The sequence below is a fragment of the Hylobates moloch genome, unplaced genomic scaffold (assembly GCF_009828535.3).
Source record: "Hylobates moloch isolate HMO894 unplaced genomic scaffold, HMol_V3 SCAFFOLD_19, whole genome shotgun sequence".
Classification (NCBI taxonomy): Eukaryota; Metazoa; Chordata; class Mammalia; order Primates; family Hylobatidae; genus Hylobates; species Hylobates moloch.
The window spans coordinates 75,524,789-75,550,502 of record NW_026652294.1 but is presented as its reverse complement, the minus strand read 5'-3'; the positions used below and the strand labels follow the sequence as shown (position 1 = coordinate 75,550,502).

Below are 25,714 nucleotides of genomic sequence, written 5' to 3'. Positions count from 1 at the left end.
GGAAGAGCCACATCAGAATCTGGGGAGGCACAAAGAAAACAGGCCGTACTACTAAAACACTTCAACCTAGAGAACATATTATCATTCTAAATGGAACTTCAAAGAATCAAATGCTTTATGGTGGGGACAAAGGGCCAAAGAGTTCCTGTAAATGGAAAAGAAAAATCACAACTATTCCTGGGAGTCAAAAGATAAAAACCATATTAAATTGGTTAAGAGAATGCATTCTAAGTATCATCTATGGAGACTTGTGGAGAGAGAGTAGAGCTGACCGCTGGGAGGACTGAGCACCAGCCCTGGCTCTTTATGAACTAGCTAGGGGAGTCTGCCAATGTATTCCACCTCTGGGAACTACAGTCTCTACATCTATATTCTATAGATTAAAAACTTAATGTTCATTGCCTGTAGTTGACATGTTCTCCGCTTTTTTGATCTGCTAGCCTTGACATCTAAGAAACATAATTCATATACTGAAGGATTTGCTATCTGTGGAAACAAAATAAGAAAACTTACTTCTCTGAGAAGGAAAAAAAAATATGAAATCAGAAGTGAATGCCCTTGCAAGGAAAAAATTAGCTTTGTCCACAGGAATTTACATGAAGCAATTCCATGGAACTGTTTTCTGAGCACAGAGAAGCATTATGAAAGCTCAGCCTCTGGACAACAGCTGGGTTTGCACCTCAGCTCTGCTCTTTCCTCCTAATGTCTTAGACCAGTTTTTGAACTATGCCTCCATCTTTTTCCAAGCTCAACAAAGCATCTCACATCAGTTTGCAATACAGTATTTACAAACACAACGGCACCTGCAGTGCCATTAGCTGGACTTGATTAGGCTAAAAATGCGTACAATTCAGATTCACTTTCCTCTTCCCCATTCCCATTAATGGATTTTCATTTATCTTTTATTTTTCTGACACCTAAGATCCAAGACATAAGTGTTCTCTCAAGATGGTACAGAGTCTATCTCCATGTCTTTTAAAATATAAATTCTAAACCCAAGACTGTGTAAATAGCAAGGCTTGTGAAATATGTTTAGATGATTACTTAAAGCCAGAAAACATAGCTAGTTTAAAAAAATCAGTATCCATAGAGTATACCATCCATCATCCCCTAAGATGCAACAAACCTAGTGAGGTTCCAGCTTCCTTTCTTTCACCCTTCCTTATTTCCTTACTTCCTCCCTCCTCCTCTCTCCCTCCTTCTATTCCTCTCTTCCTTCTTTCCTCCTTTCTTTCTTCTTCTCTCTCACCCCTTTGATTCATTCCATAAAACCTTGTTGTAATTTCTGGTGTTTGAAACAGCAGCTCAGTCTGTCTCCTTGTGAATGACTTAATAAAATTTTTCAAACAGCGTCTGAACCTAGACACAAGATAAAATTTATCTTCAATATACCTCTTCCCTACAGAGAAGAAAATCTAGCTAAGCCTCCCCATAAGGAAATGAAGTTGTGATGCAATAAACCTGACAAAAAATTAAATAGAGGTTACCACAGCAAGGTCTGTCTTCTTCAGAAATAAGAGCCTCTTCCATCCAGCTATCCAAAGTAAAGTAAAGGGCTTGGAAGCCAGAAGCATACTGGAGCTTTTCTGTTCCATTGATCACTGCCACTCTGCTGCGAGATTTTTATATAATTTATGTACATTCTTTAGTTATGCAGTTTAACTGGAAACACCCTGAGGGCTTCAGGGCAGGACTGTATCTGATAACTAATTTAAAAAAAAGATTTCTTCACATAGTGTTTAGCGATAAATCTATTAGAAGCACAAAATATGTTTCTCTCAAACAGGCCTGTAGAAAGTCATGCACAGACAAAAGACCCTGATACTTACTGAATGGCACTAGAATACAAGCTCCATAAAATCAGTGATTTTTGTTTTATTCACAGTTCATGGCAGGTAGACTCCAAGATAGCCCCCAATAACCCCCACCTCCTGGATTCGTGTCCCTGTGTAATCTCTCACCAAGGGTGGATGGACCTTGTGACTAACCAAAAGAATATGATAAAGGTCATGGAATGTCACTTCCATGATTGGGCTCCATAAAATTGAGACTTTTATCTTGCTATTAGACTCCTTTTCTCTTGCTGGCTTTCATAAAGCAAGATGCCATGTAAGGCAAGACCATGTGCCAAGGAACTCAGGGCACCAGGGAACAGCTAACAAGAAATTGAGTTGAATTAAGCCAACAATCACACAGTCGGCTCAGAAGAGGATGCTTTACTAGTCAAGCCTTTATATGAATAGACTTCGGCACTAGCTGGATCCTTGATTGTAGCTCCTGAGAGACTCTGCAGTGGAGAACTCAGCTAACCCATGCCCAGACTCCTGGCCGCAGAAACTCTGAGATAATAAATGTGTATTGTTTTAAGCCACTAAGTTGGTGGTTATTTGTTACACAGCAACGCACAACTAACACACTGCTATTTCCTCAATTCCTTGAATAGTGCCTGGCTCATAGTAGGTAGGTAATAAATACAAGTTACACAAATCAATAAATGAAATTAAGTCCTGTCACTGATATAGAGTTACTGACGGTCGGTAAACTATTCATCACGGTGCTGCAATGTACAACTGGATGAATAAAGCCAATTTTTACAACAAGCCTTCTAACAAATTCAATTTCCTAAAAATAAACATGTAGTAAATAAATACAATTTCTGACAATGAACATGTTAAGTAAGCTTTTCAGTCATCATAACAGCCTCAAGGTTGACTTATATTTTCTAGGAGAAAACAATAAACTTTATAGTTTAAAACAAAACAGCACTGGAGACCCTTTTACCCTTCTTGGCAAAGAAACTGACCAGGAATTCAATTTCATGGTGACAACATTCAGAATATGCATTGCTCTAACCTAAATAGTCCTTTAACCCAGCCTGGCATGTGCTCTTTATTCTTTCTGCCTTTATGATTCCTAATTGGGAAATATGCTTCAATCTTCTCACTCACATTCTCAAAAGCATTTGGGTCAGCCTCTTCCTTTCCTCTCAAAGTTTCTCATTAAATACTCTTGTGATTTGTGGCCTATGAGTCCAATTTCAATTTTAACCAAGGGTAAATTAAAAAAAAAATTTTTAGTTCTCATTACCAGTTGTGATAATTGCTAGGAAAGAAAGAAGACTGAGAGAAATGGCAGCAGATGTGGTAGGAGCAGTGAGTGCTTAGCGTGATGAGAACGACTTTCTGAAAATGTGACTTTCAAACTTTGAACTAAAAGATGAAAAGAACCCAAATATACAAAGGGCCAGGATGGGGTTATGGGCGTAGAACAGCATTTCAAGCAAAAGGAACAGCACATCAAAAGGCCTGAGAACAAGTTCCTCAGCAGAGTTGATTTTACAAAGTCAGCCATATTGCGAATGTGAAGGACAACTATACACAATCAGGAACACACACACACACACACAGTCCAGCACAAAGCATCCTAACACTTTTTTTCGATGGTACTAGAATGTAAGCGCTACAAAACTAGTAACCTCTCTTTACAACTGCTTGTAAAAAATATCTCGATGTTATTTTTATTTGGTAATTTTGACTCCATTTATTTTCAAAATTAAAAGAAATCATTTTGCATTTTTTTCACTTTCTATTATTATGTTTATGTTATTATTATGATTTTCTTTGCACAATCTTATGAGGTAAAAATTATCCTAGCTTCCAGGAGAGACAACTAAGGTTCAGGCAGGTTCCAATAAATCTTCTAAGGTCACAAAGCTCGTAAATGGGGACATCTGACCTGGTTGATTGAACTCCCTCACCAGCCTAGTCCTCATAAAACAGGGGTTTAAATGGTGGGAGGCAATTATCAAAGAAGGTCGTGCATAGTTTTATTTATATGGGTGTCCTGGATATTAGAAAACCTCAATTTTGTCCAAAATATGCCAAGAGTTACACTATCAGTCACTCCATTGTCTCACTGAGGTTTCTAAGCTTATGAAGGGATACAGCTCCCCCAAACACAACTAACAAATGCTTCCTCATTCTATGGGCAAATCCAACTTGGTTTTGAGGCTAAAAGTCCAACTCTACTACAGGCCAAATGTTGGGTCACTAAGTACAAGAAGGTTATCATGGAAAGACGGAAATAATCAGATTTTGAGGACAATATAACCTGCGATAAAATGGACCAATAAAACGATGTCAATATTATCTACCCTCCAGGTTACTATACAGTTAAAGATAATTCATACAACACTTAACACAAAGGAACAGCTTAGGTGAATGAAGGTAAATATTTGGAAAACCCAGAGGTCTCTCAGACCTGACAGAAAGACCTTATTCAAGGATATAAGGTCATTCCTCTGAGCAAAGGATTTGTTTCTTATTAAAATGCTGGTGCAGTCGGGAAAACCTGACTCCTTCCACTTTTATCAGCAACTCTTCAGGGTAAAACACTGGCTGCATTGGAGGAGGTGTGGGGTGTGGGAAAGGCTCTTAGACACTGGGAGTTTACGAGGCAGGATAATCGTGGAAGGAGAAGGAGGAGGGTTCTGCATACACTCAGTTCATACTTCTGCTTCTAACTGCCAGGGGTATGAGCACGCACCATCTGTGACAGAAACATGGGGAAGAGGGGATAAAGAGGGATTTTCATCAGCAGCATTTCAAACACTAAGAGTGAATCTGGAGATCTAATACACAGCATGAGGACTACGGTAATAATATTGTATTGTGTAATGAAAATTTGCTAAGAGAATAGATCTGAGGTGCTCTCACCACACAATAAAGAATAGGTAACTACAGAAGCTGATGGATATGCTAATTTTGTTGACTACAGTAATCATTTCACTATGTATATTATAACACATTATGCTGTGCACCTTAAATACGTACAATTAAAAATTAATTTTAAAGACTCTGTGATCAATCATAACACAAAGCCTAAATATTATATCAATGATACTTTCTTTCTTGCCTCAATAACCTCTTTGTTTCCAGTATTAACTCTCAAAATCAGGGGCCGACTAACCATGCTGTCTACACTTTACTCTCAAGATAGCCATACCTCTTTTTCTTCGAAGTGGCATTCACTGTAAGTATCAATCAGTGGAGTGTGTGTCTTCAAACTGGTTTATTCAGCAGTACTGAATAAAGAACCACAACTTAGTACAACTATTGAAAATGGGGGGAAAAGGACTATTTTAATCATTTTATTTTACTTTATTTTATTTTATTTTGAGACAGAGTTTTACTCTTGTTGCCCAGGCTGGAGTGCAATGGCACCATCTTGGCTCACTGCAACGTCCACATCCTGGGTTCAAGCGATTCTCCTGCCTCAGCCTCCAGAGTAGTTGGGATTACAGGCATGCAACACCATTCCCGGCTAATTTTTGTATTTTTTTTAGTAGAAACGGGGTTTCTCCACGTTGGGCAGGCTGGTCTCGCACTCCAGACCTTAGGTGATCCACCCACCTCGGCCTCCCAAAGTGCTGGAATTATAGGCGTGAGTCAGGCGCCCAGTCCCAGTTGAAAAAAGGAAGCTTAAATGATCTTTATTGGCCAGGAAAACAAGGCTTTTCATCTATTTTCACTTCTGTGTCTTCAGACTCAGCCACATGGGGCTTTGAACAGTTTTTCATTTGTCATCCGCTCAAGGTACCAGTCCTGCCTGACAGAGGAAGGAAATGCTTTCTCTTCACTGATGCACATTCCATAATGAGGACACACAAAACCAGGGCTACCTGAAATTCTCAGTTTAGTCTCATTAAAGATCTTTCTCGGAAAGTTATACTGAAACCATGAAAGTATTGCTCTTGGTAACATAACAATAAAAGAAAGAAGTTACTTAGCAGGATTCTGACTGTATTTCACATTTTTTTAACGACTCTTCAGTACAACAATAATATCTAAACTGTTGCTAGGGTGAAATGGTAGTGAGGTTGAATTTGATGATGAATATGAGGCATAGTCTGCTGTTTGGGAGAGGACTGCTGTGTCAAAGATGAGTGTCATGTTTTTTGGAGTTCACATGGAAAAGTGTGAGAGAGTATTCTGATTCTGTGGTTGTTTGCGGGGAAAGATGGTGGTTTGTGTATCTTTTTCCCCCTCATGTCCATGTGAAGGGAGTTGTGCTAGCAGCACGGGAAGGTTGTTCATCATTATCACAGTAACTGGGGAATGGGGATGCTGACATATATTGCCAAGGGGCCAGGGGTCTTAACCACTCTGCAATGCCTTTACAGTGAAGAATTTTCCCAGCTCAAGTTATTTATGCTCCATTGAGAAATACTGTGCTCCAGTAACAATTTTGGCCTGTCTCCCCAGCTCCATTCTCTCTCCCTGGGGTTCTCTGATGGATACATCAGAAGAAGACATGAGCCTGCCCAGCCTAGCCCCCTCCACTCTTGCTTCCTGGTCTGTCTGCCTGCAGAGTAGGTGTTTTCTGGGGTAGGCCTGCAGGTTGGTTTGTTTCGTTTTGTTTTTGAGGAGTGGGGTTAAGTTAAATTCAAGAGTGAATAATTAGGAAATCCATTGTGGGACACATCAAAAATCCATGCATTTACCTGCTTCACTCAAAACCCACCAATTTCAATGTTAATCTCATCCAAAATATACCCTCACAGAAACATCCAGAATGCTTGATCAAATGTCTAGGCATTGTGGCCCAGCCAAGTTGACACATCACACCAGCTCCAGCGCCTGCCCAGAAGAGTGATGCGTTCTCAGATCTCCAGACCAGGCCCGTCACCGGCTGAGTGCCAGAGAGTGACCTCAGTCAATGCCACAAAGGATCACCTGGCCAAGCCCTCCCTGGTTCCTAACTCACAGAATCTGGGAACGTTATAAAAGCTTATTTTAAGTTACCGAGTTTTGAGGTGGCTTGTTACGCTGCAATAATAAGTGGAACACTAATTTTCCATCACTCCCATCACTCCCCCCTCTCTTATGAAACTTCATCTACACAGGCCACTACAAACACACATGCTCCCTCCTAGCCTCAGGCCCTTTCTACCTGCCATTCTCTCTGTCTGCAATATTTTTCCTCCAGCTCTTTGCTTAGCTGGCTCCTTTCATCTTTCCTTCCTGCTTCAGATCAAATATTACTTCCTCAGAGAAGTCTTCCCTGACTACACTCCCTAAATTGGCCTCCTTCCCTCTCTATGTAGCTTTTTTTCATTCTGTTCATTTTCTTCAAAACATTGATCTCAATCTGAAATTATCTTGCTTTCTATCTTCGACTATTGATTTCCTCGATTAAAGCATTAGATCTGTAGTGTAGGTTCTTAGCTAGCTCTTTTATGGCTCACACAATGATCGGCACAGAATATGTGTTCCACAGATATCTGTGGAAGGAAAAGTAATGAATGCTTACCTCATATGTGGGTGACTGCCTTCAGGATCCTGTCCACAGGCCTCAACTTACTAAGTCTGCTATCATAGAAATTCATGAAGGAAGATCAGAGTTCCCATGAGCTATAAAGGGTGTTTTTCTCTGACTTTTCTTTGCTCTTTTTTCCCCCTCTAATGAGATGAGCATTCACCAGGGAACAAAAAGCCTAGCATACTTTTACAATACCTCACAGACAAAAACCACTGCATTTTTATATGTGATTATCTGTGGGGCTTATTTATAAATTTTCCTAACTCTTGAGGATTAATTGAAAGACATCTCTAAACTGAAAAAGGAAAAAATTTTTCTCTTATTTCCTGGAAATCCAGTCTACTCTTAGCCTTTGTGTAATACAGCCTCAGCTCTTAATTTCTTCTCCAGTCCCCCAGCATGGGGCTTACAGAGAGCTTGGGTTAAAGGGTTGGGGAGAGGCAGGTCCATCCCCTACTTTTTTTGTTCCCCCCTTTTCCAGTTACTGGTTTAGATACACTTGAAGCATGAAAAGCAACAAATATTTTTTTTCTTATCCCCTAAACTGAGGTTCTTATCCGAAGCCAGCACTCAACCCATGCTCTATACTTTCTCATTCTCTTGTATTCTGATTCTCCCTTGTATTAACCATGTTTTTCATTTTCTGTATTCTCATACTTCAACATTTGGGGCCTTGCTAATCCTGGAGGGACTGTCCCTCCCAAGGTTTGCCAATTCCTAGAGAGTAAACAACTCACTTGGGAGCATGCCTTTCAAGTATAAATCAACCAGTCCAGAGTCCACAGCCCAACCACCTCTTTTATTGGGCTTTCACACTCTGGGCCACCATCCATCTGCCCTAATTACCCCAAGGCCAGGTACCAGACAACTAGAGAGAGCCCCTAAATCCTAGAGCCCATTGAAATCATTCAAATCAGCCGATCCCCTGCCTCACCCATTCCTTCCCACAGAAAGCACAATAAAAGCTCCTGCTCACAGTTCCCCCTGCCGCCCCGCCCCAGCTTCTGCCCCTGACCCACCCAGGTGCTTCTCCATGTGACCCCCTTGCAGTGTGGTATGCCCCCTCCTATTGGGAACTGTGAGTAACAAACCATCTTTTCAATGGCAATTGTCTCATGATCTGTTGACCTTACTGTACCTCAAATTTCTATTAACATACTGCATTTTAAAACATCCCTCTAGACTGTAAGTCAAGTCAATGTCTTAATTGTTTTGGGCAACTTGGATTCTGCACACTCAGTGCTCAGTATTTTAAGTTTTATTTTAGCAAGACTTAGAAACCTGATTTAAAGCACTGATTCCTTCAAGAAACATTTTTTGATGTCTCATGTGTACTTGGTATTGTGGAAGGCCCTGGGGATAGGAGGATGAATAAAACACGTTTTTAGGCAGGCTCCTGGCAGGATGGGGACTCAAAAAATATTTGAGAAAAGAAGAAATGAATCAATGTCTTCCCAGAGTTCACAAGCTAGAATCCATTGCTTGCCAATCTCCTGGTGTGTCACCTCTGTAAAATTGTGGTCAATTTTGGAAAGCTTGAAATTAGAATAGACTGGTTTGTCTTGTTCTGTTCCATTTTTTACATGTCAAGCTATTGAAATCAGGACTCTAAAAGATTGTTCAAATTTTCCAAGTTATTATTTAGCAGATTTAATGGTCTTGCTTGGAACATCTTTACAAAAATATAGCCTAACTCACTCTAAGAAGAGCCTAAGGAAACTGTTGTCTGGGGGCCATAAAGTAAATATAACATTAACAATATGTCAAGTGCAGTGGTTCACATCTGTAATCCCAAGGCTTTGGGAAGCTGAGGAGGGAGGATGGTTAAGGCAAGGAGTTCAAGGCCAGCCTGGACAATATAGCAAGATTCCATCTCTACAAAAAAATTGTAAAAATTATTCGGGCATGGTGGTACATGCCTGTAGTCCTAGCAACTCAGGAGGCTGAGGCAGGAGGATCACACAAGCCAAGGAGTTTGAGGTTATACTGAGCTATGATCACTCCACTGCATTCCAGCCTTGGTGACAGAGTGAGAACTTGTCTCTAAATAACAATAATAGCTAATACTTACTGAGCTCTTAGTATATGCCAGGCATTGTCCCAAACATGGTACATGTAGCATTTTAGTTAAACATTATAATTCATATTATCATCCTTAGATTAAAGATGAGGAAATGAAGCTTAAATATAGTGAATCATTCACTACAGGTAACATAGCCAGTGAGTACAGCCAGGATTCTAACTGAGGCAGCATTATCCCAGAATCTACCTACTTAACAACTATAGCTATGAGGTAAATCTGCATAATTTTCTCAGTGTACATTGCTTAGACCCGTTTCTAAAGTCCATGAAAGAATTTGGGCCAAATTTATTCCCAAAGAAATCCTAGCCACTCAAAATTCTGCTACTAAATACACAATATTTGAGTTTCCCAGAATCTTTTTTCTTCCAATAATGTGTTAGAATTTCTTTTTATGCTTTTTCTTCCCGGTCCCCATCCACAGGGGCCTAGTTGGTGATATAATAAAATGAGCTCCTTTAAAGAAAAACTCCAGAATAGTTTCTCTCCAAAACTTTCTGTAAAAGGGAACTGAGCTTTAATAGCTACATTCATACATTGAATCCACCTTAGGACTAGACAGTGAGTTTTCTGCTTCCTTATTAGTGAATCTTTCCCAAGGAATTCTGTCAAAATCTGGTGGCAATGACTACCTCCCTGCCTTCGCTTTAATTATTCTATTTCCATTAGTCTGGGTCAACACATACCACAGAGGTCATCTCTGGACTTGATGTATTGCATTAAAGGCGAGCTTCTCTAGGATAATTATGTCCTCAAAGACCAGGCATTGGGGTAATGCCTTGGGGAGTCTGAAACTCCAATCACCTTGAACTTTGGGTATTTCTTCTCTTAACATACATTTGTGGAAAAGAAAACCATAGGACATGAAATAATGCATAAGTTGCAAATCTGCTCTTTTCTCTATACGTGACTAGGGATTAAATAAATTGACTATAGCAGGCAAACAGAACTCTTTTCTGGAATCTTGAGTTTCAGAATTCCCAAGAGAAACACTAAAAGCTACTTCTTTTCTTCTCTTGCATCCAAAAGAGAAATCAATGAGCTATTGAGTAAGACTTTTGATCCATTACCAAGACTCAGGCTTCCTAAAACACTAATCTAATGGTATTTAATACTTTGTTTTAAGACCCAAACTTGCCCATCCCAGCCTACCGTAAAGGGAAAAGACACATCCCAGGGCTTGCTTTCACTCCAAAACTAGCATTTATTGAGTGTCTACTATGTGCCTGATCATGTTTTAAGTCCTTGAAGATAGAGCAGTGAACTTGTATCCTTATCACTGAGGAGGGAGAAGGCAGTACCTGCCAGTTACTTGAAATTCCCATTGGGACCAATTCACAGGGCAGAACACTTTCAACTCTACTCAGACTCTCAGAAGTTGGGTAGGAAGAAACTCCCTAAGTCTTTGGAGCCTCACAGCTGCCTTAGGGGCTCTGCTTTCCACACTTACCAGAGACAGATATTTAATATGAGCTGGGGACAAGAAGCGTGAACCCCTCCAAGTTTTATACAAAGTTTTGGGAGTAAGTATGAGCATTTGCTGGAGCCAAAGTCTACAGGTGTCCTCAAGTTCTCAAAAAGATCTGGAATCCTACCAAGGTTAAAAGCATTCCCCTAATATACCCACAACTCGTGGAGCCCAGGTGACTGCGCTTATACTTTCTTGGTGAAGGCCACATGTCGAACCAAAAAGTAATGCCAAATGGATGCCACACTGACCTCAACAGCCACTTAGCCTGGTGTACACCCCGCTCTGTCCTTTCCAACTTCACAACTTCGCTCACCAGAAAGCTTCGGGTGCAACTGTAAGATGGCCTATTCCTTTGCAAAGGAATGAGAAACACTTAGGCTTGGAAATACTGAGACATTGGCGCCTCTGCTGTTTTGGTCCTGAATGGATTCCCGGCGAAGAAATCACATGCCTCTCTTCTCCTGACCCCACTTTTGTCATCTCTTAAGGCCAAAGCTGGTTCTCAGAGCTCGTCTGCCTATAGCTACTAAGTTCTCTGAGAGCAATAAAGATACGACGGGATCCATCTGGACGTTTTCCGGACAGGAGAGGCAGCCCAGCATTTCCCTTCAGACAGTTGCTGGGGGTGCACACCTGCTCTGGGACAGCCGGAGTGCGCAACCCGCACTTCTACACGCGCGCGCCGGGCAACATAGCGCACCGCGGTACACGCACGCCGACCGCACACACGCAGTCTCGTACACGCCCAAGGAGCGTACACACCCGCACTCCATGCACGCGCGATGGGCGCACACACTCCCGTCCCTACACGTGCGCTAAAGCGCACACACCCGCGCTCCTATTACCGCGCTCGCGCGCAAAACAGCTGCAACCTCCGAGTGGGACTCGGCATGCGGGGGGTAGTGCCCGGTACTTCACCATCAGTCACCGTCGCGTCCGCCTCCTCCCCTGCTGGGTGCACCTCCAGCCGCAGAGATTTCCGGCTGGGGCACAGCCTGGATTGTCCAGGCCGAAAGAGCTGCTCCTCCGTCACAAAGCGCAGTTGCACACTGTACTGCAGGCTGCGACCTCGGAGCCGGGGTCGCAGCCATGGTCCAAGCGTCTCTGCCCGTGAGCCCTAGCAGTGCCTTCCCCGCGCTGCTCTGGGCACCGAGAAACTGCTAGGGCAAGGGGGACGGACTTGGAAGCGCGCACCACCTTCCGCAGCTCCCGTTGCAAGTTCAATCTTCGACCTCCGAGACGCCCGGTGACTTCTGCTGGCACCTGCTGCCCTCGGCATCACCTCCCTCATCCCCCTGGAGGGCACGCTGGAAAGCTGCGACTCCCCACCCTCCGCACAGGAGCGCCCCGAAGACGCGCAGATGGGCCCAGCCACCCAGCGGGACGGCAGCCCTGAACACACAAGTTTGGAGAGCGCGCGAGGCACCTGAAAGTGGTTGGGGTTTGGAAGCAAAAGGGTGACACCTGCTGTTCGCTGGGACCGCTCTGCGGGCGTGGGCGTCGGTTTGGAAACGGCCTTTGCCTGAGCTCTGCTTGGTGAGTGGGCACTCGCTCTTGGTGTGATTCTGGCGCAACTGGCACCCACGTGTGAGCAGCAGTCCCAAGTGCTGAGTTCTTTCCTCACTGACAGGGTCGAGAGAGCAGCAGCAATGTGGTAGGAAGGCCCGCAGACATTTGTCAACTGGCTGGGCCCAAAAGACCATACTCGTCTTCCATTACTTCACTTGGGATTGAAGGTTTACTCGCCTCTGTGTTGTGAACCATTCCCCTAGAAGTGGGCCGGCAGAGCCAGGGACTCTTGTCCCAAAGTTGATGCCTATCTCCAACAGCTACCCAGCGTAGTCTCTCGGCTCCAGCTTAAAAGGTTGGGCTCTCCAAGATCTGAGTAACCGATTCGCAGGTCCTTCGTCCTCTTTGCAGAGAAACTGATCTGCTGCAGAGTTAAGAAAAGAAGCAGTTCTTCTTTTGACAAGAATCCCCCACACTTACAGATTCATGTACCATAAAAGGACCTTTTCTTCAAAAGCTGAACTGCTTTCTGTGTGCCCCCAGTGTGTGACCTCCTAATAGAATGAATTGCAGGGAGGAAGCAAGGTTTGTAAATCCATTCTGATCCTCTGAAGACAATGCTCCTCTTAACGGAGCAGGCTGACTTTAGAAGAAGCAGCTTCCCTAGAAGTCTTGGGTTCTATCACTTCAGAGCTCCCAAGTGGGACTGTTAAACCCAGCCAAGCTGTATGAAATCCTGGGTCTCATTTAACTGCCTCCCACACCTTCTTCTTTCTCCCAGTTCCTGATCAGGCCTCTCTGGCTTCTCCAATTTTCCTTTAAGACTTTTTCCTCCTCACCCTCCTTCTCTCTGTCTCTCATCTTTCTCAATCGTCTAAGTACTCTACTTTTTTCCCTTTTTCTCATTCTCACATTCTGTTGCTGCATGGCTTTGATTCAGGCTCCGAAAGCCCTTAGGAATGAGATTTTCTCAGTCTGGCATAAAGGCCATAGAACACTGCATCCCACTTCACCCTCACACACCTTCCACCTGTTGACAGGTGGATGACAAAGTTGTGACCAGAAGCTTGCAGGAACGTAAGCCTAGGTATTTCCCCTGGGAGGAATGTTAGTGGTGCCTTCATAGAGCATAGCTGCCGTAAACAACGACATGTGACTATATTTTCCAATAACAATGGCTTTTTTAAGGGTGCTTAGCAAAGAGAGCCCAGTAACTACTAGATAACCTCTCTAAGTTCAGTGCTCCTGCCTTAACCCCAAAGAATGAATACCATTGACTTTTAGGTCACATATTCTTGGTAGGCCAGGTATTTTGGCTCATGGGCTTCCCAGCCTCTCAGATCAAATCCTACACAGTGTTTCACCTATTCTGCCTGGATATAAGTCAGGATCTCGTCATAAAAATAAGCGGCTGCCTAATTATGAACTAACTCACCTTCCTGCACTCAGAGCTGGGCCCTCTCAAAAGCGCAAGCGACTCGGAATATAAAGTGCTTCCTCAAGCTCCTCTCACATAGTTTACAGCCAAGAACAAAACTGGCCCATGTGGAAGGGATCTAATTTCTTTCTGAAGTTCTTCATAACAAATCCTTTATGAAATCTTTATGGTAATGCTAATATTAATCATTGATAAAACTGGCTTGTTGTGTTTCATTTATTATTTCTTCACATGGATGTACTGGTTTCCAAGGGCTACTGTAACAAATTACCACAAACTTGGTGGCTTCAAGCAACAGAAAATTTCCCCACAGTTCCGGAGGCCGGCAGCCTGAAATCAAGGCATCAGCATGGTCTTATTTCCTTCAGAGGCTCTGGGGAGAATCCTTCCTTGTTTCTTCCAGATTCTGGAAGCATTCCCTGTTTCTTGGCTTCCTTCCCTGCATCACTCCAACCTCTGCCTCCATGGTCACATTACCTCATCATTTTCATGGGTCTTCTCCTCTTCTGTCTCTTACGAGGGCAGTTGCCATTGGATTTAGGGCCCATCCAGGTTGTCCAGGATTATCTCCTCTCAATAACCTTGATTATGTCTTCAAAGACCCTTTTTCCAAGTAAGGTCGCATTCGCAGGTTTGGGAAGTTAGAATGTATCTATGTCTTTTGGAGGACAACCACTGAAAGAACCCACACATTCCCTGGTAGCCACCACTGGGGAAGAGAACGTGCTTACAAGATATCATTTCAAAGCTTAGGCCCAGCCCTTGTGAGTGCGACTTGGTGATGAGCACACTTGTTATTCCTGGCAGACGTGAGAGAAGACAGGTTGAAAGAAGGACTGTGCGAGGGGGTAGGGTGAGAGGGTCATGGTAACTAGACCGGATTACTAGAGGAACTAAAATGTACTGCATATTCCAGGAAAAGATGGACTTTGTTATGAAAGATGGGAAACATTATGAAGAAAGTAGAAAGTTTATCTTTTTGTTTTGTTTTGTTTTGTTTTGAGACAGAGCCTTGCTCTGTTGCCCAGGCTGGAGTGCAGTGGCACAATCTTGGCTCACTGCAACCTCCACCTCCCCAGTTCAAGCGATTCTCCTGCCTCAGCCTCCCGAGTAGCTGGGACAACAGGTGCATGCCACCACGCCCAGCTAATTTTTCATATTTTTTTTTTAGTAGAGATGGGGTTTCACCTTGTTAGCCAGGATGGTCTCGATCTCCTGACCTTGTGGTCTGCCCACCTCGGCCTCCCAAAGTGCTGGGATTACAGGCGTGAGCCACTGCACCTGGGCCATGTTTATCTTTCTTAAAAAATAAACTATATTGATTCTGCAAATTAATATTTTCCTGGAGACAGAAGAGGGAGAAAGAGAGCGAGAGCAAGAGAGAGAGAGAAACAGAATGACCCAGTCTTTACTCTCTATACCAGTAGTCTTCAAGCTGAGGTATGTTAAGACCCAGGATGGAGTATTTTAAGGAAATAAATTTCCAGACCCTCTACTTGCACAAATAGTTTTTTTTTTAATTGATCTACCTGAGAAACACTAATGAAGATGCAGATTCCCCTTCTCAGTGCTCACTTTTTTAAGGGAAGGCATACCTCTCACTCATCCTAAATTTTATGACGTCTAGTGTCTAGTTGCCATATGTATAAAAAATTTACAGCACCAAAAAAAGACGCAATTCAAAATATTGCTGTAGCTATAGAGAAAGTAAATGACTGTAATCATTTCAAAACTCAGATGGTAGCTAATTCTTTGTTCATAATAAAGTTGAGGGAGACCTATTAAGGTGCCAACTGAGAGATCATTAAAAATAATCTTTGATGATAGATTACTATGTGACTTGGCAACTCCCAGCAATCACAATGGCCGCAGAATGAGTGGTTCTTACACTTAAATTCCCTTACCTTCATGGCTATCTTCATCTATAATTAGTAATAAAAAGTATAGTAATAATTAAATCAAGAGTTTTTATGAGACATATGGTTATGGAATTTTTTTTAAGTTGCATTTAAATTTATATACATTTTAGTTGTAGCAGGTATAAGGTTAGGATAACAGATGTTTAAGTGTAAACTATATTACAAGTAGGATAAAATTCTATGGAGAAAGTACATTGGAAATAAGATTTGGAGAAGATAAGGAAAATATATGATTTCTAAGAACTTGTCAGATATTTTTAATGGCTGATAATGAATATCAAATAACCACATTAATTAGAATTGCTGGCTGCCTTTAAAATGTGACTATAACTATTCCTTAATGTCAATATTAGCAATCAACTGGAAATAATATTCTTGTGAATATTTTAAATCGAAATATTTTAGATGTCAAATATGTGCAGGTAATGTTAAAATATGTGCAGGTAATGTTACAGTAGGTAGCTAGTCAGGCATGAACAGGGCAGGAGAGGGCTACCCCACCACACACACGCATCACGAATGTCAGGAGACCATCAGGTGATCGTCAGGTGATTGTCAACTATCTCTCTAAAATAATAAAATAATTGGTCACAGCTGGCGCCAGGGAAAGGCAGTCTCCCAATGGATAGAAAACACCTGAAACTGTTGATCAGCAGCTTCTCAGTAAGATCTTGGGAGTTGGGCAAATGGGCTCAAGCATGTGCATTAAGAGGCAAATGGCGGAGTTTAACTGGTATATGACCTTCCTCTAGGAATGCTAGACTGGTAAGTGAAGAACGCCTCCAGTGAGCATCTGTAAAACTCCAGTGTCACGATCAGGGTTGGGGTCCAGCCCCAGCTGAGGTCCCCTCCCAAGGGCTGGCAGGCCACTACACGTGTGCACAGCCCACCCCAAGGGAGCAATCAGGTGAGATATAACCCAAGACTCAGGCAGTATGCCAATGTATAAAACCCAAAGTCGAAAGGGCATTTTGACCCTCAAATGCATATTTTCCTGATCATCTCTCAAGTCGCCGTCTTCCAAGTGCGCTTGACTACCTTTCACTCCTGGTCTAAAACTTTTTAACAAACCTTCACTCCTGCTCTAAAACTTGCCACGGTCTCTCCTTCTGCCTATGCCCGTCAGTCAAATTCTTTCTTCTGAGGAGGCAAGAATTGAGGTTGCTGCACATCTATACATTCCGCTGCTAACAGTAATCTCTGAATTGACAAAGTTCTTTTAGGGACACACAGCAAATAAGTAAATAAATACATAAATACATAAATAAATAAATAAAATTGCTGTAGACAAGCAGAATAAAGGAAGAGGCATGGCAACATCTCTTTGCTGTTAGGATCTTGAAGATGTTTCACCTCCCCCACTCTTCCCAGTGGAACCTGCGTGCCAGAGACTACCTGGGACAGCTCTACTGACATCATCAGCACATGATTCTAGCCTCATTAACTCTAACTTGGGAAAAGTGCTTCTGGAGGAAAGGGAAGAAATTCTAAGGTAAAAGCAGCTCTCAAGGATGAGGTCAGGTTTTTTGAGAAGAGTGCATGGGATGGCCCAAGTTAGAAGTCACAAAGATGGTCTGGTCTTAGAGAGACAGAGGGTGCGTCTGCCAAGAGAGAAGCAAAGGCAGGACCTAGGAACATGCTGAGAGGGTTTGTCCGTAGCTCATGAGGAAAGTCTCATTTGGGGTATAGTTTCTCTTATTTCAGGGTAGAGTTTCTTCTCATTACCTCATTTCAATAGTTCAGTCTCTCAGTGTGGTGTGCGGTGAGATAGGGTAAGAGAGACAAACGTAACCTGCGTCTCAGGGAGGGAGCATTTTATCTAGAAGAGTGAGTCCAGGATTGCTGGTCATTACTAGCAGGATGTGAAAGGGAGCCCCACAGGGGTGGGAGGGCAAGGAAGGAGCAAGCCATGGTGGGGAATATGCTAATGGGTTCTGGAGGAGGCAGATTTGGGGTCCAACCCCAGCCCCACTCCTTATTGCCTGGGTAAATGGGGCTATTACTTAGATGCTTTGAATTTGGGGAAGCCTTTACAGTAAACCCAACATAACTCTATGGGCTTATTGTGAAAATTAAATGGCACTGTATAGCAAGCACTCAACATATAGTTAGTGGCTATCATTAGTATTTGCTGAACAAAATATGGAAAAGTTAAAAGAGAAGCTTGAATGAACCATATCCCCTCACCTGAAGGCAATTATTGGAATGCTTTTAAAGTAGTTATTTCTATTTTTTCTTAGTTTTGGCATTAAGGCAGCTTTTACTGAATAGAAAGAGAAGAACAATGTGAATAACCCCTGTAAGGGAAAATCTGACTCAGTTGTTCCCTGACAAAAGAGGTTCATTAGTTACAAAATCATGTGAGTTTCAGCTTTTTTTGTTTGTTTTTTGTTGTTCATTCATTCATTTATGGCTTGTGATTTACATCATACTCATACTCAGAGGCACAGTGGCGTGTTTCCTAAATCTACCAAATACATAAACAGCAGCTACATTTTCCTGTTTGGAAGTGAAAGCAAAGCAGATTGGGGAAAACAAGCTGGAAAATTAAGAGAAGTGGAGGTTGGAGGGGCATTTTGGAAAAATAATGTGATTATGCATAACTTGCCAATCCACATTCAAATCCAAGTTGAGACCCTCTGCAGGGGACAGCTGCAAGGACATTATTTCCCTGATCATCAGCCTGGAGCTCTTTCCAGAGAGCTGATGTGTCTGTGTGAGATTTGTACATGATTTCTCATAAGGTTCTTTTCTTAATCTTCAAGCAGGAATTACAAGACAGACATAGCAAGCTTGCTGACACACCTCTTATTCTCTCTGGAACTGACCATAAACCAGAATACATTTGATTATGTGATTTAGTGGAGAACATAGTAAAAAGAATATATAAAAATTGCACCAGCATATACTTAACTAAGGTAGCTATATCCTTTTCAATTTCTTCATACATAAAAGAAAGTTGCTATACCAGGTAATCTTAATATTTCTATCCAATTTTAATATTCCATGTATTGAGAATAATAGCTAATATTTATTCATTGGTCTACATGCATCGACTCATTTGTAAATATCACATGGTTGCAGATTTACCTTTAGGCCAGTATTAACATTAGTCCACATTCTGAAATGCAATGCTGGTTAAAATTTATAATGCATGAGAATCACCTGGAGAGAGTATTAAAATGCAGATTGCTGGGCTCTGCCCACAGTGATTCTGATTTAGCAGGCCTAGTGCAGCGCCCAAGAACTGTTATTTCTAATAAAGTCTTAGGTACTGCTGGTGCTGCCATTCTGACACCTGTGGACTTAAAGCAGCTCTGTTCTAAGCTTGGGAGGGGCAGCATCCAAAGTCAGGCTGCACATTAAAAAGTACAGCAGCTACATCAGGAAGCTGATGAATTACATACAGATAATGGAGGATAACTGCTACTGTCTGAATGTTTGCATCCCCCCAAATTTATATTTTAGAATCCTAACCCCCAAGGTGATGGTGTTAGGAGGTGAGGCATTTTGGGAGGTGATTAGGTCCTACAGGCAGAGCCTTCATGATTAGGATTAGTGCCCTAATAAAAAGGGACCCCTCTCAAGATCATTCTTGTTGGTTAAAAAAAATTAATAAGATAAAAAATAAAAGGGACCCAGAGACCTGCCTTCTCCTTCCACTGTGTGGAAACACAGCAAAAGGGCAATTCTGTGAACCAGGAAGCAGGTCTGCACCAGACACCGGATCTGCCAGTGCCTGGATCTTGGACTTCCCAGCCTCCAGAACTGCAAGAAATACATTTTTAGTTTTCATAAGTGACCCTGTCTACGGTATTTTGTCACAGCAGCCCAAATGGACTAAGACAATAACTGTATCATTTAATTACAAGTGTGTAGTACTTGTGGGCAGTTCACTTTGCCACATTTTGAAACTATTTCCACATCATTTCAAAGCTATAATAATAGCTTATCTTCTTAGGGACGGCTTGATACAAATGAAATTCCTAAAAGGGACAAATGAAGGATAGAATGATCTTGAAGAGACTCAACTCCACGCATTTACCGACAAATGAGCACTTCCCTTTCATTCGTATTTGTTGCATAAGCATCTGAGGCATAGTACAAAGAGCACTTTAACCTCTTCCATGTTTCCACTTCTTTAACCGCAAAGTGCGGATGGTAACACCTGTACCAAAGACTTGCTGTGAAGATTTAGTGAATAACGCATATGAAAGCAACAGTACTCCCCAGGAAAGTCATCCCTGAGTTGCCTGCAAATCAATCCCCATTCTCTCAGGGTACCTCATTCTTTTCTTTCAGAACACTTATCATGGATTGGAACTATGCATTTGAGAGGGAGGATGCTAATTTGATTAATATCTCTCTCCCTCATGCTATTGTAAACTCCATGAATATCTATTTTGCCCATTGTTAAATCCACAACACTTAACCTGGTTGTGGTTCATAGTAGACAATCAAAATATTTGTAGAATGAATGACAATGATTGGCCCATGGTAAAAATTCAGTTAATATCCATTTAAAAATGAATATATATATGTACAAAATATGAGGTACAATCAAAATGAGAAATTAAGGAAGGTATTCTTAATAATTAAGAACTGCGACATGACAATAGAACTGACTGCACAGTCAACACAGCATTGGCAGAAAACTGCTGAAGTCTCCAGCTCCTTGCAACTATAAAGCAAACATGAGGACTTTTGTGTTTAAGAATTGTATCATTACCTACTAGAAAAATAATTAAGCTGAGCCACTAATCTCTGGGGTTGTCCTTCTTTGTTTAACAATCTACTTTGTGGCCGGGTGTGGTGGCTCACGCCTGTAATGCCAGCACTTTGGGGGGCCGAGGTGGGTGGATCATGAGGTCAAGAGATCGAGACCATCCTGGCCAACATGGTGAAACCCCATTTCTACTAAAAATACAAAAATTAGCTGGGCATGGTGGTATGCACCTGTAGTCCCAGCTACTTGGGAGGCTGAGGCAGGAGAATCGCTTGAACCTGAGAGTCTTAAGTTGCAGTGAGCCGAGATCGCGCCACTGCACTCAAGCCTGGGCGACAGAGGGAGATGCCATCTCAAAAAAAGAATCTACTTCACCTCTGATTTCTTCAAATGCATTGCCTGTTCTTTCTGAGCCCTCCTTAACAGAAAATTGAAATCAGTGGGAAGCAGAGATTCTTAGAATTTACAAGCACAATGCAGATTTGCAGCTCAAATTCCTATAGGTCTGCCAAATTTGTCAAATTTATAATGATGGTCTGGGGGAAAAATTGCTCAATTAGATTGCCAAGAACACTGACATGCACAGAGAATGTAAATTTTTACCTTTCAAGGACCAAAATTAATTTTTGGTATGAGGATATTATTAGTATGACAGTTTTAGCGTACAAATTAAAAATAGGAATTGCATAATAGGACAAAGACACTATATCACCGAGCTCTTAGTCAATGTGCACTGCAACGTGTGTTTTCTTAGAAGAAAGAGAAATAAACAGCTCAGTTCCTGAGGCAGAAGACAAGGCAGCAGCATATACAAGCTAATTGCAGACAATAAAAATAAATCTTAAAACAATTTTTATATACACCTAAGTGTAAAATAGACCATTTTAGACAGCTTTCCTGAGCTCTGCAATCAGAACCAAGCCTACTGTGCTGTGCTGTTTGTCAGATAAAGCATTAGTTTGGGAAGCTTTCAAAATAAATTCAAGTTTTCTATAGTTTTACAGTAAGGGTCTGTGCTCCTTCTTCTGCCACTAATTTTTATATTTGGAAAATCATGTCAATATAGAAAAAGGATTCCAAGTACATGCTGAAGAGGGAATATTTTTGATATTTATGTATATAGTTTTTGGTTTATTATGGTGAAAGGAGACAGGGTTCCAAGTCAGAAGATCTGTGTTTCCATCTTGTTTTCACAAGCTGGCATACGTTTTTAACCTCTCTGTCCCTCAACTGTCCCCTTCTGATAAGAGGGGGATGATAGTAAAACTAATCCCCAGGATAATGGCCGGGGTTGCCGTCTTCATTTTTATTTATTTGGGCTAATTTAAAGCTAGTTTCCATTCCAGAAACAGGCACACTTCTATAGCCTTAGGCATGGCAATAGGAATAATACATACAAAAGTAATTAGTAATATCAAGAACTACACAAAGAAATTTATTGGTGTTATTTTACAAACCTTCCCAAATAAGGAAGGAACATAGCTGCTGGCCATTGGTAGAAACACTCCCAAATGGCCACTTGTGAGCCAAACCTCCTGCAGGTTTCCCGAGCCCAGGCCTCGTTAGGTCTTTCAGAGTGGGCAGTGCTCAGTGCTTCGCATCGACCTTCGGTGGTACCTGCCAATTATCTTTCCCAGGTACCTGCTGAGAGGGCTGTGCTTTAGAACAGCTGCAATCTCTGCTCTTTAAAAATAGAAAACCACTTTAACTTGTGTAGGCTTAACACAAGTGGGAGCAGAGAGCTACATCAACCTTAGTACTATCAAATATTTCTCTCCTCCTTTGTATCTTAAAACAATCTAGATTTTTTCCTCGAACAAGAACAAGTTGTTTTTCTGAATATTTGAAATGAACTAGCCAAATAGCGTATTTCTTGGTGAATCAATTTTAATGAAAAATAGATTACTGCAACTTTTTCAGTTTCTTCATGTACATTACTACAATTGAGAGAAATGATCATCTTTGAGGATGATTTTCAAACATCACCAGCCTACAGGCTGTAAACCACCAATTCACACAAAATGCAAATTAGCATATATATGCATATGGGTGTATACATTATGTATACATGCACATGTATATATAAGATCAGATGCTCAAGCTTATTAAATATGGAAAATGTGAAATGAAAATCTAAAGAAAATCTTCTTCCACTTTGTAGAATTGCAAAGATTTTTTAAGTTGCTTCAGTTAAGGGACAGAGAAATAAGTAGCACATCACTGATTGTGGATAGGTAAACTGGCAAATCTCTTTGGAGGATGGCGTCTACCAAATTTCAAGTACTCATGTCTTATTACTTAGCAATTCCACTTCTAAAAAACAGACTACAGATGGACTGGGATCAAATCTTACGATGAGGCTAGATTTTGAAGTCAAAATCTAACCAAAATCACAAATTTACCCTGAAGTCCCCTCAGTTGCCCGCAAAGAACAACGCATCCTATAGAGTTATAATGGCGTATTCTGCATAGAATCGACTACTGTTCTTATGTGGATTATTTTGGAAGTATGAAGTCCAGCGTTGGTCAGTTTTCAGAGGCGTTGACATCGTGTGCAGAAGCTTGGTTACTGGGGTGAGCCTGTTGTTGCTTAGGATGAAGAGGTGTGTTTATTGGAGTGAGTGCCGTCCCTGACAGGCTTTCAGAAGGGTGGGGTTAACATGGATCCATTGGCTTGACTGAGTTCTGGTGGCTCCTTATTTTCATGGCAACAGAACAATCCATCTTTTCCCAAATTTGTGGCAATTTTTAATTCTCTTTAGAAGAGCTTACTCTATTTTGACGCAACTCTACTTCATAATCACACAAGTGCTGGAAATGTGTGGACAAAGATATTTACTGCCTAAAGAGATTTCAAACAACTTAATAAGGTGATTAAATACCTTTGGTACAGCCATACTATGGAACACAATGTAGCTATGTTAAACAGGAGGGAAACAGGATAGTACTGAGGTGGAGCCATCTCCATGACATGGTGGTAAGTGAAAAAAGCAAAGATGCACAACAGGTTCTGATCTATACATAGAACTCTCTGGAAGGATAAAAAAAGAAACTGATTAAAGTGCCTCAAGAGAGAAGAACTGGGAGCTTTTGGGTGAGGAGAGCAGAGGAGATTTACTCTTCACCATGGACTCATTTCTTTTTTCTTTCTTTACCAGGCTGTGTGCTCCATTCTCATTACTCTTCCTCAGTGGGTCTCAATCCCGGCTGCACATTGGAATCACTTGGAAAGCTTTAAAAATAAAACCAAACCTGTGCTTGGGCCCCACCATAGCTGTTCACCACAGCTGTCAGTAAGTAGCTGCAGCAAATTAGATCAGTGAGCACTTAGCCTAAATGGAAGCAGAAGCAGCAGAGTGGCTTAAGATAGGTTAGGATTGCTGAATGCTGTGTCTCCGTTTCCCTCAGCACCTGCATTTAAATAGTCACCAAGTTCTATGAACTGAATCTCCTGAAATAGAGCTCCTTAGAGGCCACAAGTCCCAGGCATTAATGTGCACTATCCCATTTGATTTTCACAACTACTCAGAGGGGCCATTTCCCCATTTTTTCTAGAGAGGGAAACTAAAGCTCATACAAGGGGATTAACGAGCCATAAATCAGCAGAGGCAGCGCTCAAAAACTGGAAATCTTAGACTCGAAATTTCATTCTCTTTCCACACTACTCCTTCAAACTCCTCTCTTTTACATGATTTTTCAGGTCAGTTTTCCAGACTGCTTTGCATAACAGTAGTCTCAACACACACGAAAAAGATCTTTTAAACCTTAGCACGTCACACCGTCAGCCAAAACTCCCCTCTTATTCTTCCCGTTTCCCTTTGTTAAATATTTTCTCAAGCTTTGGCAGACCTGGGGTGAACACGCTTCTTAATTCTTAGGCCAAGTTAATCACATTCCACTTTCTTCGTCATTTTTAGGCAGAATTATACTGCCCAGAAATCTGTGCATCATACACTTTCCACCCCACCCCCTACTCCACGCCTCCTAAGAGGGTCTCACTTACCCTTTGGGATGTTTCTGGTATTTACGTTCTTCATAATCCGGAAGTCTGTTTTCCCTACTTTCCCTATTTAGTTAGTGCAGGGTTGACATATTCGCATGTATGTCTTTCCTCCGCCTCCTAAATCAGTGCCTCCAGGGCCCCTGAAGTACTTTTAGCAATCTTCTCTCAAATCTTTCCAGCCTCTTGCATGCAATTGAGAGGCTCAGAACTCAACACAGCCAGCCAGGTGTGGTCTCCAGAGAACTCCGTAGCAATTATTACTACAGTGAGAAGAGAACTCATTAATTCAAAATAAAGTGGAGCAGGAACAAAGTCATGTCAGAATGACTGAAATTTCTAGGGCTCCAGCCGGTGTTTGGTGAGGGTTGGTTGGGGGAGGGAGAAGAGGATACAAACCACCAGCAGAACACAATATTGACACGATGCAAGACCCGCGGTCAGATTGCTGAAGGCGCTGTAAGAACAAAATATCCACACCAGCTGCCTGTTTTTTCTCTTGGGTTGGGATTGGGTGGATTAAGTAGGTGGATTTATTCATTTTTATTTAACTTTCAACAATTGTACAAGTACTCCATAAGGAAAGTAGGAGCTACAGAAAGTAAAGCGAAGCAAATAAAAGTCATAATTCATGCATCCAGGGACAATCATTGTTAATATTTTGATGCATATCCTCCAGATATTTTTCCTATACGCCTGTGTCTAAAATTATTTTTAATCTGCACTTGAATTTGATAATATATCATGAACATAAGATATTTTCCGTAACTTTGTATCTAATCATAAAAAAGCATGCTCTATTGTATAATTTTGACCATTGTACATTGTTAGGCATTTGGCTTTACCATCTTTTACTATTCAAAATTTTACACTACTGTAAGTAGCAACCACTTAGCTACCACATTGCACCCATTTTGTGTGGTTAGGTGCCCAGTGACAGAGAAGCAACAAATTGTTGTTTTTAATATAAGGAGGAGTCTGCCATTTCAAAGATTGCTGGCAGGTCTCTGCTTCTGAGGTAGAATGTGATTACTTTTGGAAGAGACTCCTTTTGTTTTCAAAATATTATCAAGATTGACCCTTCAGTAACCAAAAATCCAAACAATAACCACAAATGTGTTTGTTTTGAGCTCAAAAGTTATCTCCACATCTGAATGTAGATACTGCAGACTTAAGAGGCAAGCATCTAGTTGAGCATCTAGTTTGTGGTATCTTTAGCTGGCCTAAAAGATATTCCAGTAAGAGTTAGGC

The 25,714-nt window shown here is 41.6% G+C and overlaps 1 protein-coding gene across 1 annotated transcript in view; it reads right to left on the bottom strand.

The window, feature by feature from the left end:
- Positions 1-24,585, bottom strand: part of LOC116458413 (histone-arginine methyltransferase CARM1-like) — a 290,922-nt gene extending 266,337 nt beyond the window's left edge. The window contains 1 exon segment of the mRNA XM_058431158.1: positions 24,467-24,585. Coding sequence (XP_058287141.1) covers positions 24,467-24,500 — 34 coding nt within the window. The 5' untranslated portion in view covers positions 24,501-24,585.
- Positions 24,586-25,714: the final 1,129 nt, after the last annotated feature.